Source organism: Calonectris borealis, chromosome 18 (assembly GCF_964195595.1).
Source record: "Calonectris borealis chromosome 18, bCalBor7.hap1.2, whole genome shotgun sequence".
Lineage (NCBI taxonomy): Eukaryota > Metazoa > Chordata > Aves > Procellariiformes > Procellariidae > Calonectris > Calonectris borealis.
Genome location: NC_134329.1, coordinates 6,289,829 through 6,305,593, shown reverse-complemented (window position 1 = coordinate 6,305,593; position 15,765 = coordinate 6,289,829). Strand labels below are relative to the sequence as shown.

General features: G+C 64.2%; 1 protein-coding gene across 1 annotated transcript; it reads left to right on the top strand.

Annotated features, from left to right (window-relative positions):
- The first annotated feature begins 8,712 nt into the window (after window positions 1-8,712).
- ASPHD2 (aspartate beta-hydroxylase domain containing 2) lies at window positions 8,713-15,462 on the top strand. The gene is made up of 3 exons (XM_075167502.1): window positions 8,713-9,826; window positions 12,480-12,593; window positions 13,738-15,462. The coding sequence occupies exons 1-3, from the start codon at window positions 8,941-8,943 to the stop codon at window positions 13,845-13,847; spliced, it is 1,110 nt and encodes a 369-aa protein (XP_075023603.1). The 5' UTR covers window positions 8,713-8,940; the 3' UTR covers window positions 13,848-15,462.
- The last annotated feature ends 303 nt before the right edge of the window (window positions 15,463-15,765 follow it).

Here is a 15,765-nt window from a genome sequence, read left to right as displayed (position 1 = left end):
TCAGCTCGTCGCTGCAGGAGCACGTCGCACGAGCACGTCGCACACCTTGCTGCAGGATGGTGGCCTGATGCATCTGGCTTGGCTCTGAGTGCAGTTTCCAGGGGCCAGATCCTGCCCTGGTGCAGCGCCATGGTGTCCCCCTGCTCCCATGGGATGGAGCCAGCCGAGCCCTGCCGGGACACAGGGTGAGCTGGCGCGGCCCTGGAGACCTCTCTCCTCTGCAGGATGAGACCCTTTGGGAGGGTCCTCCCGCACCCTCCCAAACCCAGCCTCACCCCTTCCCTGAGCATCGCCTGTGCCAGTCCAGCTGCAGCGATGCCTCGTGGGGTGGGTGGGGGTCTGGGCCCTGCCCCGAGGCCCTGGGACCCCACTGGAGACTGGTGGTCATGTCACGGAGGATGGGCAGAAGGTTTGGGGGAGCCCCCCTAGCACAGCCCCGCAGGGCAGGGGGCCTTTGGGGACCCATCCTGCCCGCACCCTGCTCGCCCTGCAGCACAGGCTGCCCGATGACCCACGGCCATCACCTGGCAGCTCCCACGGGACACGTGCCAGCTGGGGCAGGGCAGCTCCCCGAAACCACAGGGAGACTGTGGGGGGGGCTGCCTCGCCTGCCCCCCATACAGCTCCGCACCGGCTGCGTCCTGCCCTGCTGCAATGCTCAGCAGACGGGCACGGCTCGGCTCGGGGAAGATCTTGGAGTTGGTTGGAAAAATCCCCCACTGCTCCCTGGGAGCCTCTCTGGGCTGAGCTGCTCCGGCGGGGGCTCGTCTCTGCCTCCTGCCCCCCACCCACAGGAGGTTGCCCCCTGAGCAGCCCTCTGGGAGCCGGCCGGGCCCTGCCACATCCCTGGGGAGCAGGGAGTTAAAAAGCATCAGGAGTGTGCAGGGCAGGGTCCTGCCCGGGGGCACCCCCAGGTGCCTCCGGGAGCAGTGGTGGGATGGCGGGTGTCACCGCCTCTCCGAGGAGCGGGACCAGGGCAGGCGACGTGCTGCGGGCGCTGGGAAATCCCAGGGCAAATCCTGTTTCCCGACACCCACAGAATGCCGGGTTTCCCTGGCAGTGGCAATGGCTGGTGGGGAGGAACGGGAATGCACAGCCCACCCAGCGCCCTGGGAAATGCCCTCTCTCTGGGCATCCGCCACCCTACCAGGAAGCCCGGGGCCTCCTGTGCTTCCCTGCACCTCCCCACATGAAAAAATAAAATAATCGTGCACTCTGAAAATGCGCTTTTAAAAAAGGTTGTGATGTGACATAAGATAATAGCTTCGTTGAGCAGCTGTCAGGCTAATGCACAGGGGGGTGAAGGAGCCAAGGCTCTGATGCGGAGCATTCCCGGGGGAGGAAGCTTGGGTTATTTTTGGACAGAGATTGCAAGAGAATTAAAATGAAGGGAAAAAAAAAAATCTTGATTCCTCCTTGGTGACGTAAAGCAGGAGCCAATCTCTGGCCTCGTGCTTTGTGCCGCGGATTAAGCTTTGTCTGGGCGCAGCAGCCACAGCATTACCCGCCTCTCCCCTGCGGCGGGCGCGAGCGGGAGGACGCAGCGTGCTCATCCCCTGGCAGCCACGTAGCCAAGGGACCCTCACGCCCACCCACCTGAGCTCGGGGACAGCAGCGGGGACCCCTCGCCTCCTTTCCAGCTGCGTTGCAGGGCGGCGAGGCAGAGCATCCCTGCCCAGCCCCAGGGATGCTCTGCCCTGGCGCGGGGGCTCGCGCTCCCCAGCAGGATTTCATGCGGCCGTTTGCTGGCCACATTCCTGCACCTTCCCCCGCCACGGGGTTATTTCTCAGCAGGAGCCAAAAGTGGTTTGGGGGGAGCCGTGCCGAGGATGGAGGGCTGGGGCAGCAGCCGGCCCCCAGCCCCCCGGCTCTGCTAAGGGCTTTACTCAGCACCGGGAGGCAGGAACCGGAGGCGGGGTGCCCACAGCCACTGGTGTCAGTGGTGACAGAGCCCTGGGGCCGGCGCTGGCACCCTTCAGTGCAGAGCCAGGAAAGAGCAGCAGGGTGGAATATGACTAAAGAGCAAAGAGCGGGGGGCTCAGGGCTGCGCTGGCACACGGGGCTGGCGGCAGCAGAGCAGCACCCAGAGGCAGAAATGCTGAGGGAGGGACGCAGGGCTGGGTGATAAAGCCACGCTCAGAGGATCCCGCATGTTGCCTGGGCACAGGCTGGTCTGGTGGGGACTCGGGGACCAGGAGCCTGCATGGTGCCGGTCTCCTCGGCTCGGGGAGCACAGGGAGGGCCCCTCCAGGAGCACTGTCCCAGCTCCAGCCTAAACGCTCCGGGAAATCCTGGCCCTGGCAGAACACAAGTGCGGTTTTGGCTGCAGCCGCGTCCTGGCAGCGGCCCAGGGGAGGACACTGGGCGGTGTCTGCCCCGGGAGTACATCTCGGGAAAAGGGAGAGGGAACCACTGGAGCCAGGAGGCTGCCACGAAGACAGGGCTCCTGCCAGGCTGTCGCTGGCAGAGCCGTGCCAAGCGCATCCCAGGGCTGTTCCCAGCCCTTCTGCCATGGGACGGTTCCTGTGCCTGCTCTTGCTGCCCTCTTGGCCCCTGCCAGACCCTTGCTGTCCCTGCCTCGAGCCCAGTGACCCTTCCTGGTGCCCAGGTGCTGGCAGCGGGGCTGGGCTCACACCTCCGTCCCGCAGCCGCCCCACGGCTGTAGGCACCGGCGAGGCGGGGGCTGCAGAGGCAGGGCTGCGGGGTGGGTGCTTGGGGTGCTCCCTGCAGGCTGGGGTCGTGCCTGCAGCGCTCCAGGGGGTCCCAGCTGAGCCATCCCAGCCCCAGGACCTGCCCGCCTGACTTGCAGGAATGACATCTCCCCTGAGCCCCCCAGGCTGGGTGAATCGCCCAGCCCAAAGAGAGGAGAGGAGTTGAGAGGGCGGAGGAGGGACCTGCGGAGCACAAACCCAAGAGGAGGCTGGCAGCAGGATTAACCCTCGCAGCATCCCTGCCAGCCCCTCAGAAGAGCGCAGGGCAGAGGCATCGGGTCCCTGCACCCCCAGTGTGGGGTCGGCATGGGTGGTGCAGGTCGTGTTGCAAGAAAGGCAGAGGAAAGAGAGGGGCAGCTCGTCCCGCAGAGAAGAGACGAGCGGCAGAGCTGAGGAGCAGGGCCTGGAGGGGCCCAACGGGCAGCAGGGAGCAGAAGGCAGACAGAGGGGAGAAAGGATGGGAGAGTCCAGAGCCCAGCGCAGGGAGCCAGCAGACTCTGTGACTGCTGACAGAAGGATGCGCTGTCTGCCAAGAGCAGGCAGGAGGTGCGGGCTGAGGCTGAGAGGGGTCTGGGAAAGAGCAGGAAGGAATAAACTCACCCTCCTTTCACCCTGCAACACGCAAAGCTGCCAGGGCCCTGCAGGAGCAGACTGGGGGGGGGCTGGGGTGGGGAGTGTGCTCGAGGAGCACAGGGGAACAGCAGGAGCAGACAGGAGGCAAACATGTGCCAGGACAGAAAACAAGGTGCAGCTTAGGCCTGCAGCAGCCGGGGATGAGGTTGCTCTGGAGCAAGCACACACACCTGAGGGGCTGAGCAGAGCAGCCCTTATTTCACTTCTAAAACCCAGCTCAGGCCGTGACGGGGGGAGGACGCGCAGGCTGGCTACCTGCAGCACGCAGGCACTGGATGACAAAACCTGCGAAACAAGGCAGGGCTTCCCCCGCGCTGGGAGCAGTGACATGTGTCCCACGCAGCTCCACGTGGCACTCTGCCACAGGGCAGGGCAGCGCTGCCAGGGCTCTGCCTGCACCCGGGCTCTGCCTGCAGTCAGCTCGGCCCGGCAGCTTATCTGGCACTGGGGGAACGGTGGAGGGAGGGCTGAACAGTCGGGGCTGGGTCCCCCGGGTTTGACAGTATTCGCTTAGGTGAATGGGAAATGGGTGGGGAGGAAAAAAGCAAGGAAGCAGGAAGCAGAAAGGCTCATGACAAACTGTGTCTCCACCAGCACTTAAGAGTTGTTAAGGGACACCCCAAATTGCTAAAAATTTTCCGTCCTCTACAGCCAACCTGCAAAGCTGGTCTCCTCTTTTCCGTAGGGCCAAAGCCTGGACGTATGCAAGGTCAGCTCAGAACGGGAACGTTTTGTCAACGCCTTTGGGCTGGCTGAACCAGCTGGGGTGTGTGTGGGGAGGCTGCACTTACAGTCTGTCTGCTCCAAGTGCTGAGCTGCTGCTGTTAACACGGCCGTGGTCTGCTGGGGCTCTGCAGCTCCTGCACCCGCTGCCTACGGGCTCTCAAAGAGAAATCCCAGGAGCTGAAGCTGCCACGGCCCAGGAACCTCAGCCCCAACACTGCCCACAGCTGAGGGAAGAAGCGCCTCGGAGCAGCAGGAATGGGAACAGGAGATGCCAGCAGACAGGTTGTCATTTACCAACTGAGGCACCCTCCTACCTGGAGGGGCAGGAACTGGCTGTGAGCGTGGGGGGTGCTCACACACTTCTGCCACCCCCTGGGAATGCCCACATCGCTGGGGGCTGCCTCCCCAGCCGTCTGCATCCATGGTGCTGCATGCCAGGTGTCCCCAACCCCCAGGCCAGCATCTCATGCATCCTGGCAGCCAGCGCACCTGGGAACAGCCTCCCCCCACCCCCGTGCGGCAGCACACCCTCACATCCTTGCTGAGGCATCCCTGGCTGCCTGCTTCTCAGGCGTTGCCTCCCTGGGTGCCCCTGTCCCCTGCATACCAGACATGCATCCTTGGGAACCAGCAACCCCTGCAACCTGGGTGCTGCATCCCCAGGTGCCTGTATCCCTGCAGCCAGTATTGCCTGCATCCCTGGGTGCCTGAATCCCTGGAGCCAGCATCCCGCACGTCCCAACCGCTGCATCCCTAATAGTCTGTGTCCCTGGAGCCAGTATCCTGTCTCCTGGGTGCCTGTATCCCTGTGTGCTTCCATCCCTGGGGCCAGCATCCCCGGGGCCAGCATCCCCTGCGTCCTGACAGCTGCAGCCCCCAGTGGCTGTATCCTTGGAGCCAGTATCCCCTGCATGCCCCCCTGCATCCCCTCGGTGCCTCTGCACCTCCTGCACCCCAGCCGCTGACGCCTGTGTCCCCAGGGCCCATGTCCCCCCGTCCCGGGGTGCCGGCAGCCGGGATGGGTGCTCCCCCGGCGACCAGCACCCCCACCTCCCTGCAGGACCCCCACCCCGGGTGCCGCAGCCCCGCTGCTCCCGCCCGCCCCACCCGGCTGCCGGCTGCGCGGTGCGGGGGCGCGGTGCGGGGGCGCGACGCACCGCCCCGAGGCCGCGGCGAGGGGCGGGCGCGGGGGCGGGAGCCGACCCGCAGCGGAGGGCGGGCGGGCGGGCGGTGCCTCGCCTGGGGCCCGCAGGCTGCTGCCGCCCCGGCGCGGTCCCGGCGGGGGCGGTGCGGGCCCCTCCTGCCCGGGCTGCTGGGAGTTGTGGTCCGCGGCGGCGGCGAGCGGAGCGGAGCGGAGCGGAGCGGCGGCCCCGCACGGCCCGGCCCGGGCAGCAGGTCGGTACCGCACCGCACCGCACCGCGGGGGGGCGAGGGCGGGGCCGCGGGGGCGGCGGGGCGGGGAGCGGTGCCCTCGGCGGGGGGCGCAGCCCGGCCCCGCCCGGCCGGGGCAGCGGGGCTCGGCGTCGGGCGGGCGACACGGCCGCGCCGGGTGGCAGCACGGCGGCAGGTGCCAGCGCCACGCTGGGGGATGTGACACCAGCACGGCGGGCAGCGCTGCCACAGCGGGTGATGCAGCCACACCGGTGACACCGGCTGACGCCACCACGCCGGGTGACACCGTCACACTGGGTGACACCAGCGCGCCGGGTGACACCGCCGGGGTGGCACGCCGGGGGAAAGGGCGAAGCGAGCGCCCGCGGCTGCCTGGCCGAGCTCCAGCTCCGGAGTAGCAGCCGGCACCCTGCCTCACCCCAACGCTCCTGCATCCCGAGGAGGCTCCTCGCGCTGCTCCCGAAGGCGACGCCGCCCGTGCCAAGCCGAGGACAGCCCCGCCACGCGTCCTCGTCACCGCGGGGCCCATGGCCTGGGGATCCCGGCCAGGCTGAGCGAAACCTGCCTCCTCCGGGCGATGCCGGGGCCCCCACGGAGCTGCCAAGATGCAACTTTCTGCTGCATCGAAGCCTCTCTGCCTTCATTATGTAACGCCGCTGCTGCCTGGCACGGTGCTCGCCTCCACGTCCTGCACAACTTCAGTGCAATGTGGAATTGATTTCCACTCTTCTGGACTGGCTCCGCTGTTTATTATTAGCTGACGAGCCTTTTCTTGGATCTCGGGCCAGGGGTGCTTTATGCGACTACTTGTCTTGGTGCAGGGCCGCAGCACTGCATGCAGCCAGGCTGGAAGGGTGACGGCACCGACCGGCCCAGCAGCAGGTCCCAGCCACGCAGCATCTGCCGGGAGCGGTGCCAGCGTTTGGGGCCCTGCTCTGCCACCGCCGGCACAACCACTGCGGAAGGTGGGTTTGGGCAGGTTTGCATCAGGGCTGCCTGTGCCAGCGCAGGAGGCAGCTGCTGGGCTGGATCCCTGCAGGAGGCTCTGCCCGAAGGATCCCCGTGCAGCCCAGGGCTCAGCAGCCCGAAGGCTCCCTGGCTGCGAGGCTCTGGGGCCAGACAGGCTGCACATGGGCGCAGGGGCTTTATTCTCTTACTGCTCTGATGGTTTCCCCCTGATTTTCCCCCTTTGAGGTGTCGACAGCAGCCCCGGGGCAGCAGGGGGGCTGTGTCTGTGCTGTGCTGCCCTCGCAGGGGTGTGAGCGGCTCCGGCTCGGGGACCCCAAGGCTGTCGGACCCCCCAGCTTTGCTCTCCCTGTGCACTCGCTTTGTCAGTCGGCTTCTGAACGAGCCTGGCTGCTGCACTGAGGCGGCTCCCTGCTCGCCTGTCAGGGCGAGAGCCACCCTGAATACAGATCATGCCAGGGCTCTGCCTGCCTTCCCGGGCATGCTCCGGCACCGCGGAGGAGCGTGGGGGGATTGTGCCGGCCTTGGGGAACACCCCTGGGACCAGCTGCGCCCAGGGCTGGAGAAGTCGGTGTGTCTGGAGGGATGCCAGCCGGGGGGATGGAGGAAAGTTATCCTAAAATTCCCGGGAGGCTGAGACGTGCCATGTGGATTGCAGATCCCAGGACAGGGCACGCAGGCAACATGCTACAAGGAAGTAGGATGGAGGGAGGTCGGCTGTGCAGATGTCCCTCCCCAGGGTGTAAAACTGCCTGAAGCCTGTGTCCCCAGCCCTGCACAAGGTCCACAGCTGCAGGGTCAGGTCCCAGCCAAAGCTCCACCAGCTGAAGCATATCACCATTGCAATCAATAGGGAAATGCACATTCATTAACAGGCTGCAGGACCTTGGCAAGGAGGGCTGGGAAGAGTTTGGATGGCTTCCCTGGCTAATAAACCCATCCTACTCCTTCAAGTCAATGCTCTTACTGAGAGCTCCCACGGCATCTCCCTCCCCCTTACCTATACCCTCCTTGTTTCACTCCTCCCAGATGGAGAGCTGTTTGCCCTGCAGCCCCTGCCAGCCTGCAGCCCCCTGCCCTGCCCGGGCCTCTGCAGCCGTTGACGCGTCCAGGAGGTGCAGTCTGGGCGCAGATGAACCGGGTGAGAGCCTGTATCCTTCACTCCGCTTTCGGTGCTCCGGGGCGGGCTGTGACCCTTCACACGTGCCCAGCCTGAGCATCTGTTTGGTGTGGAGACCTGACCCGCAGACTCTCCTGTTCAGCTGCTTTAAATGCCGCACATCAGTAATTACAAGGCTCTCCGTCGGTGCTGGCAGCGTGCTGTAGGCTGGGGTAGCTCTCGGCGTGCTTCCCAACCTGGTTTGTGTTTCTCCTCCATTTCTCACCCGTTGCCTTGCCTGCCCCTCGGCCCCCGCTGCTCGGAGGTGCCCAGGGATGGAGTTTGGGGCGAGTAAACATCGCCTGTGGTTATGAGGAGTTGGAGCGTCTTCTCTTTTGACCGAGCTGCTTTCCCAAGAGCTGTGACGGTGAGGCAGGACTGAGCTGCCCAGAAGTCACTGAAGAGTGGCCGCTGGTTGTGTGGTGGACTTGGCCCCTGCCTGGGGAGGGAGGACAAGCTCTGCTTTTCGGGCTGGGCGTGCGGGGCATTGCGGCGGTGCTGGGAGCCGTTCAGCTCCTGAGACCTGCGAGCCGGTAAGCTCTGGTTGGTGAAATCAAACAAGCCAACCCCGAGCTGCCACCATCGCCGCCGTGCCCTCGCCAGGCTGGCCGAACGCTGGGCTCCTCGTCCCGGGAGGGCAGAGCCGCCGGGCTGTCAGCCCTGTCTCTGGAGGGCGAGTCATTTCAGAGCATTTAGATCGAGGGGAGAAACTGATGTGCTGCAAGATAGGGCTGTTAAGTGTCTATTCCCAGCTTTGCCCCGCTGCCTTATCAGCCAGATTTCAGACATGATAAGGCAGCAACGGAGGAGAGAAATGGGGGGAAGAGCAGGAGGGGAGACGGTCGCCCTGGGGCAGTGGGAGCCGAGGGGCTTGGCTCTCCCCCCTTACCATCCATTTGGATATTTGTGGAAGATGCTGTTGGGAGGGATGGGGGGTTTTCTCAGCATGGGGCGATGTTGGGCTCCTGGGGAGAGAGGAGGGCTCCTCGTCCATCATCCCTCCACGAGGAGCTGGTGCCCTGCACAGCCCTGGCACATGGCCCCGGCTGCACCCTGTGCACTGAGCCCCCGCAGGGACCCCAAGGGGAAACTGCCTCCCTAACGCCTCCGGGTTTCTTTCCCCAGACCCTCCCTCCAGCACTTTCAGGATGATCAGCCCGGGAGCGCCAGCAGGGACCCTCCGGGCACGTCGCTGCTGACCCGCAGTGCTGGGACGCCCCGGCAGCCTGGCCGCCCGCCTGCCCGCGAGCTGCCGGCTGCTGCTGCCAATGCAGAGCCGCGGGGCGTGCAGGGGAGAGCCGCAGCTCCGCTTCCCCATGGCAGCCCCTTCCCCCCGCGCCCCGGCTCAGCTGCATGGTGTGGGTGCCTCTGAGGACCACGAGGACTGACCGCCGGGCCCCCCTGCGCGCACCCACCACCCGCTGCACCACCATGTCTTTGGAGTGGCTGATGGACTGGAGCTGGTCCCTGGACGGACTCCGGGATTTCATCGCCACTGGCATCCAGTCTTTCCGGGACTGCGACGCCACCGCCCTCGCCGCCGTCGCCTGCCTCCTGGTCCTCTTCGTGTGGTACTGCTACCACGTGGGGCGGGAGCAGCCCCGCGCCTACGCCACCGTCAACGCCCTGATGCAGAGCGCCGAGGCCAACGGCGTGCAGAACGGGTACGTCTACTGCCACTCGCCCGAGTGCGTGCGCTGCACGCACCACGACGGGCTCAACCAGAAACTCTACCACAACCTGCAGGAGTACGCCAAGCGCTACTCCTGGTCCGGCATGGGCAGGATCCACAAGGGCATCCGCGAGCAGGGCCGGTACCTCAACAGCCGGCTGTCCATCCAGAAGCCAGAAGTCTTCTTCTTGCCGGACTTGCCGACCATGCCCTATTTCTCCCGGGACGCTCAAAAGCACGATGTGGAGTTGCTGGAGCGCAACTTCCAGACCATCCTCTGCGAGTTTGAGACCCTCTACAAAGCTTTCTCAAACTGCAGCCTCCCGCAAGGATGGAAAATGAACAGCACGCCCAGCGGGGAGTGGTTCACCTTCTACCTGGTGAACCAGGGCATGTGCGTGCCCAGGAACTGCAGGAGATGCCCACGGACGTACCGCTTGCTCGGGAGCCTTCGCACCTGCATTGGCAACAATGTCTTTGGGAACGCGTGCATCTCCGTGCTGAGCCCGGGCACCGTCATCGCCGAGCACTACGGACCCACCAACATCCGCATCCGCTGCCATCTAGGTAAGTGCCCGGCGAGGTGGCTCATCCTGGCTGGGCGTCCCCGCCACGGGCGGTGTGGGTGGGCCGCAGCTGCACCTGGGTGCGGGAGCCCAGAGAAGGCCTCTTGCCCCCCGTGTTCTCTGAGTTCAGCTGCTAATTGCAGCCCCGGGACCGGCTCATGGTATGAGGGAGGTTTTGGGGCTTTGGAAGCAGCGGCCTCCCCGGGAGAGACTGGTGCTCCGCACCCCCCGGGTGCCCGACCTCCCCGGGGTCCCCAGCGCAGCAGCAGGAGCGTTTCACCTCCTCCTGCTGCAGACCTGGGGGTGGGGGCTCCCGCCGATGCGAGATACGGGCTGATTTTGTGCAGGGGTCTCCGAACGACCCCCGCTCTGCAGGCAGCCCCAGCTCCCATCGCGGGATGCGGGGCAGCCTGGGGTGCTGCTCCCGCGCCCGAGCTGTCTCCCAGCGCCGCCCCTCCGGCTGCTCCCCCTCTCCTGGGATTTCGGGCGCGCAGCGCGTGACACAGGCAGATGTGAGCAAAGGTGCTGCTTTCGTGCAAATCAGGAGTGGGGGTCCCGGGGTATCCCCTCCGGCGGGGTGAGCGCTGGGCTGGCGGCGCGGTGCTCCCCGCCCCACGGGCGCCCGGGATGGGGAGAGCCCACGCGGCACAGATGGCCGGGACTCTGCCGCGCTGGAAGCGGCACAGATCGCGCCGGGGGAGGCACCGCACGGGCCTTGCTGGCAAACACCAAACACGCTTGTTCAGCCAACTCCTCCTGGGTAAACACACTCAGGCGGTGACTGGCCATTTATTTAAAAAGGGAATCAGTCTTCAGAGCTGATCGAGGAGCTCTCCAGGCCTGGGGAGCCGCTGGGGAGCCGGGACCTGCCCTTGCTGGTGCCAGGAGGCAGCTCACTGCCCAGCCGACGGCTCTCCCCTCTCTCTGGGGTGCTGGGGAGACGCACTCTCCTTGCAAGGGGCCAAGAGCAGTTCCTGGGAGGGGGCCAGCGCGGCCAGGTCCAGGCTGGCTCGGACAAACGCACCCTGCCCGGCAGCGTGGAGCTGGGGCCAGCCCTCCAGCTGGAGCACGCACGCCCTGGGGAGAGGAGCGATACAGGTCATTCCCTCGTCCTTCCACATTTTCCAGCTCCATCTGCTCCACGGCTGCTGGCCCTCCGGCCAGGACACGCACCGTGCCCGGGGCACGCTGACGGGCTGCTCGTGCACTCGCTGACATCCCCACCTCGGTGCTGGGGACTCGGCTCTCGCTGTGCCCAGGGCACGGATGCGTTTGACAAGCAGCCCTTTCAGGCCAGCTTGCTCTGAAAAGCCAGAACAGCCCTCAGCGTAGACGAGCTGCTCTCTAGGATTTACCCCAACCCCACTACTGCTCTGCTGAACACACAGGGCCAAGCACAGGCACCAGCTCTGCCCTCCCGAGGGACAGGGCAGCGTTCCCTGGGGTGCGGGTGCGATGGACAGGCTGCGCGCTGCTGGCTGCTCCTCCCCGCCTCCCCCCGCTGCTCAGCTCCCCCTTTCCAGCTGGAGCGTCTCCAGCTGAGGCTGTTGTGCAGGGAAATGGCTTTGGGTTTTGCAGGCTTTGAAACATCCATTAGAAAAGCAGAGCAGCTTTTTGCACTCCCAGCTCTCCTGGGCAGCTGGGAGTCCCTGCTGTGCTCGCTTGGTTTTGGCATCGCTGTGAAATCCGTTCCTGCTCGTTTGCTGCATCATTACCATTTGCAAGCCACGTGAGCCCTGACCCCTTTCTCCGCCATGGCTGCATCCTCGGGGCAGGTTGACTCTGCACCAGCTGCAGCAGTCCCGGCACTGCAGGGGGTGACATTCCTAGTGCAGGGGGTGATGGGATCAACCCTCTTCAAACTGGCCTGACTTGTGCTAGTATTTTAGGACAAGACCCATTTTATTTCTAGGATTGTCCTTCTTCATGTGGCCTTCACAGAGCCTCACGCCTTACGAGGGTTTTGCAACCCTCCCCTGAATTTCTGTCCTTGCAGCTGCCTGTGGGGGACCGATTGGCAGCATCTGGGATGGGGGACTGAGTGACAAGGCAGATGCCGAGTGATGCAAGGTCAAATGGGGAGCTTGTGGCAGAGCCAGGAATTCAGCCCATTTCTGGAGTCCCAGTGCAGCGTTTCCTCCTACCCCAGCCCCGCAGTGGGCACGGCAAATGCAGCAGAGCTGGAGGAAGGAGAGGACAGGCTCTGCCTTTGGTCCTGAAGCTAGAAAATGCACCAGGAAACTGGCTTCCTACGTAGACCTTGTGTTTGTGGGCTGCAGGGACTTGATAGCATTCCAGGTGCAAAAGAGATTGCCCACGACGCTGAGCTCATTGGGGTACAGCGAGTACAGGGGTGCCCTGCAGCAGCTGGGGACGAGAGGGGCAGGAGGGAGCGGGCAGGGGAGCAGGCACGGGCTGAGCTACATCAGGCTCGGAGTTCAGCTTGCAAATGCAGTGCCAGCTTTGTGCATCTTTTGAACCCTGGACTTTGCCATGCGCTGAGTTCAGCGCAGGGTGTGCTGCTGCTGCTGCTGCTCTCTGGAGGGAAGCAACCCCTCGGCAGCAGCATGGAGCTCGCTGTTGGCATTTCAGAGCTTGTCCCAGGGAGTACAGCACTGCCTGACCCTCCCTGTCCTCTCTCTTTGTGCCTGAAGGTCTGAAGACGCCCAGCAACTGCGAGTTGGTGGTGGGGGGCGAGCCTCAGTGCTGGGCTGAGGGCCGCTGCCTGCTCTTTGACGACTCTTTCCTGCACACGGCGTTTCATGAAGGTAAGCACAACGTGCGGCTCGTGGGGCCTCGCAGCCTCACCTCGTGCTGAAGCCAGCGCTGGGGGGCCGGGGAGGAGTGGGCAGGCAGGGCGACTGCGCCCAGTCCCTTCTCCTGCCAAGGCATCTGCAGGGCTGGAGGCGCCTGCATCCCGTGGGGCTTACACCGCTGCTGCCCTTGGCTTGCACCGGGGAGGGCAGTAGCCCCATTCCTGGCACGGTGGGGCTTGCCCATCACGCCTGCTCCCTGCTGCTTCAGGGCGGTGAGCATGCCAGTGCCCCTTGCCCACCGGAGCCCCCTCCTCAGCCTGCCCCAGGGCTTGCTCCCATCCTGACTTGCTTGCAGCGCTGCCGCAGCACTGCCAGCCTGGCGCGGAGCCCGGCGATCCTCTCCCTGCCGTGGCAGCTAGCACGGAAAGGCTTCCCTCGTCCCCAGAGCTTTGCAGGGCAGCGCAGGCTCCAGTGGTGACAGCCTGGGCGTCCCCTCGCCCTGGCTCGCGGCAGTGCTGCCGGCTGCAGCAGCCCTGTTACAAGGCAGCAGCTCGGCGCTGCCGTGCCCGCGGCGCCTTTGTCTCCCGTGCAGGGAGAAAAGCTTCACACCAGCCTGTTTTGTTGCCTCTCTCCATCACTGACGGAGGCTATTCCGCTTCAGCTCTCCCGGATTAACCGGCATTGGTCGCCGATGGCATAAAAGCATTAAGCAGAGCTGTTTTACGCAGGGGAGCGTGTGAAGAGAGTGGGAGAACAAAAGCTGTTGCTCCCACATCAACCCTGCTGTGAAATGGGGAAGTGCAGCTCAGTGCAGAGCTGCAGGGCCGGGAAGGCTGGAATAGCGCAGCAGCAGCTCCCTGCACAGCTCCGAGACGCAGCTGCAAGGAGGGCAAGCTCAGCGTCATGCCTGCTGCCCTGCGACGGGAAACCTTCGCGTCTGATTGCCCAAAGCAAAACCAGAGCCCTGGCAGGGAGGACCATGCCCCATGCTGGCTGCTGGAGGCACTGGGCTCCCAGTAAGCAGGTGTTGTTTACTGGGGTTACACCGGGCAGACGCCTCCCGGGGTGGAGCCCGTCACCCGCACGCCGGGGCGAGCGCTGGCCTCTCCCGCGGGAGCAGGGCAGGAGCCTCACCCCGTGCTTGCATCCCACCCAGGTCCCCCGGAGGAGGGTCCCCGTGTGGTCTTCATGGTGGACCTGTGGCACCCCAACGTTGCTGCCGCGGAGCGCCAAGCCCTCGACTTTATCTTCGCCCCGGGACGATGACGGTGCTGCCCGGTGTCGTGGGTTCGAGGGCAGCCGGCGGCCGTGCCGGCTCGGGTCCGCCACGCGTCCAGCGCCGCACACGGACGCCGACCGCACTGGAAGCTTCCTCCCAGCACACGGCCTCGGGGTCCTCCCTCCCGGGGGCTCTTGTAAATGGAAACTGCGACGTGTATCAACGCCCATCTCTCTCCTTCCATTGTTGGCTTCAGGGATTATTTTCCAACATGACAGCGCATCGCCCTCCCTCCGTGGTTAGCTGCAGCACCACTCTCGTACGTGTTATGTTGCTACTGTGTTTTGCAGTGTTCAGAAGTAGAGTAACAAAACCAAGGGTGTTTGTTTGAATGTAATAATGTAAAACTTCTCGTGGTTATCAAAACACCACCACACACACGCACACACACACCAGAACAGCAAACCAGCCAAACAGCCCAGCACTGCGCTCAGCCTGCCCCTGTCCCGGTTGCAGTCCCCGGATGGACAGACGGACGCTGGGGGCTGCAGCACGCACAAAGCACCCACGGGGCAGGGGCTGCTCAGGCTGGGGCAGACGGGGCAGTGCAGGCAGGGCAACGCTCTGCCCGCAGAGAGCTCTTGTGCCACGAGCCCAGGGGCTCCCGCTTCCTCCCTCGCATGCCACGTGGCTCCCCGGCCCTCCTGCCTTGAGAAACCTTTTTGCCACACGGGCACGATGCCGGCTGCCCTCGCCACGGCAGGTGCCCCCAGCCCCAGCAGGGCAGCAAGCCCAGGAGCGTCCCGACGTACACCCTGTCGAGGGGACAGCACACATCGAGCCCTACTCTTTCATCTGACCAAGAGTGTTACCAATTGCCTAAATCCCCTCCTTGCTTTATCTGCAACCTTCGGTTTTTACAGCCCAAGCTGGGAAGCCCCTGCAGGGGCAGGGACACTGTTTGGGAAGGCAGCGCAGGGCTTTTGTTTGTCCGTAGACAAAGGCCAGGGAAGAAAGGAGGTCACGCTTCCTTCTGCTGCTCGATCTTCTTTCCTGGAGCCAGGGCGAGCGTACAGAGGCAGCTCACGCATACCTGACGGCAAAGGAAAGGTTTCCAAAGGCAGCGGGTGTTTAATTCTGCAGCCCAAGGAACGAGCCCTCCACCCCCGGGAGTCCTGCCTGCCCAGCAACCAACACACCCAGCATTCATTTGGGGTTCATTTGGGGTTTTGGATGCAGAGCTACTGCACGGTTTATAACACGCTACACGTGAAGCACAGCGTGTCGTGGACGCTCACCGCTGTCCTTGCGCCTCTGGTCGGGAAGCGGCTGCGCTGGGCTCGGTGGTCTCGGCACGGCTCTGGGCACTGCTCACCTCCACACCCTGCCCGAGAGGGAACACAGCCCCACTCCCCTACGATTTCTTTACAGATTTTTCAGTGATTAGATTGCAAGATAAGGCAGAGATTTCAAATACATCCGAGATATTTTTTACACCTGTCTTGTTACAGAATATCTGAAGTGCATGATTTCTACACGCATTGACTACCTGGAACCAGACCCTGAGGAAGCAGGCTGGGTTGGTAACTGTCTTACAGTTTGGTAACATTCATACAGTGGATAAGCAAAGATTATCAATAAACAGTTGTGCTGAAAACAGAACGGGCTCTGCCTGCTGGTGTGACTATTCCAGGGTCAAGCAAAACACTGAGGGGTTGGGTCCTGCTTATCCCAGCGGCTCAGCCAGCTGCTGGTGGGGAGAAACACGCTGGAAAAGCAGGAGCTCCAGGGTGGGAGGAGGCAACGGGCCCTGGCTGAGTTTGCGAGCGATATGGTGAGCAAGGATATTGCTTTAAAATACCCAGCCCTGAGGCACTTCTGTCCTGACCAGTTCCAGCCTCCTGGCCCAGATTTCACCCGCAGCCCACGCTGCCAAGGAGCACAGGGAGCATCTGCTTTGCACCT

Bases quoted from the DNA above. Each gene is read 5' to 3' on its own strand.
- ASPHD2 (XM_075167502.1), top strand. From the start codon at position 8,941: ATGGTGTGGGTGCCTCTGAGGACCACGAGGACTGACCGCCGGGCCCCC. The intron at 9,827-12,479 runs GTAAGTGCCCGG...TTGTGCCTGAAG, and splicing joins CCGCATCCGCTGCCATCTAG to GTCTGAAGACGCCCAGCAAC. The intron at 12,594-13,737 runs GTAAGCACAACG...CATCCCACCCAG, and splicing joins GCACACGGCGTTTCATGAAG to GTCCCCCGGAGGAGGGTCCC.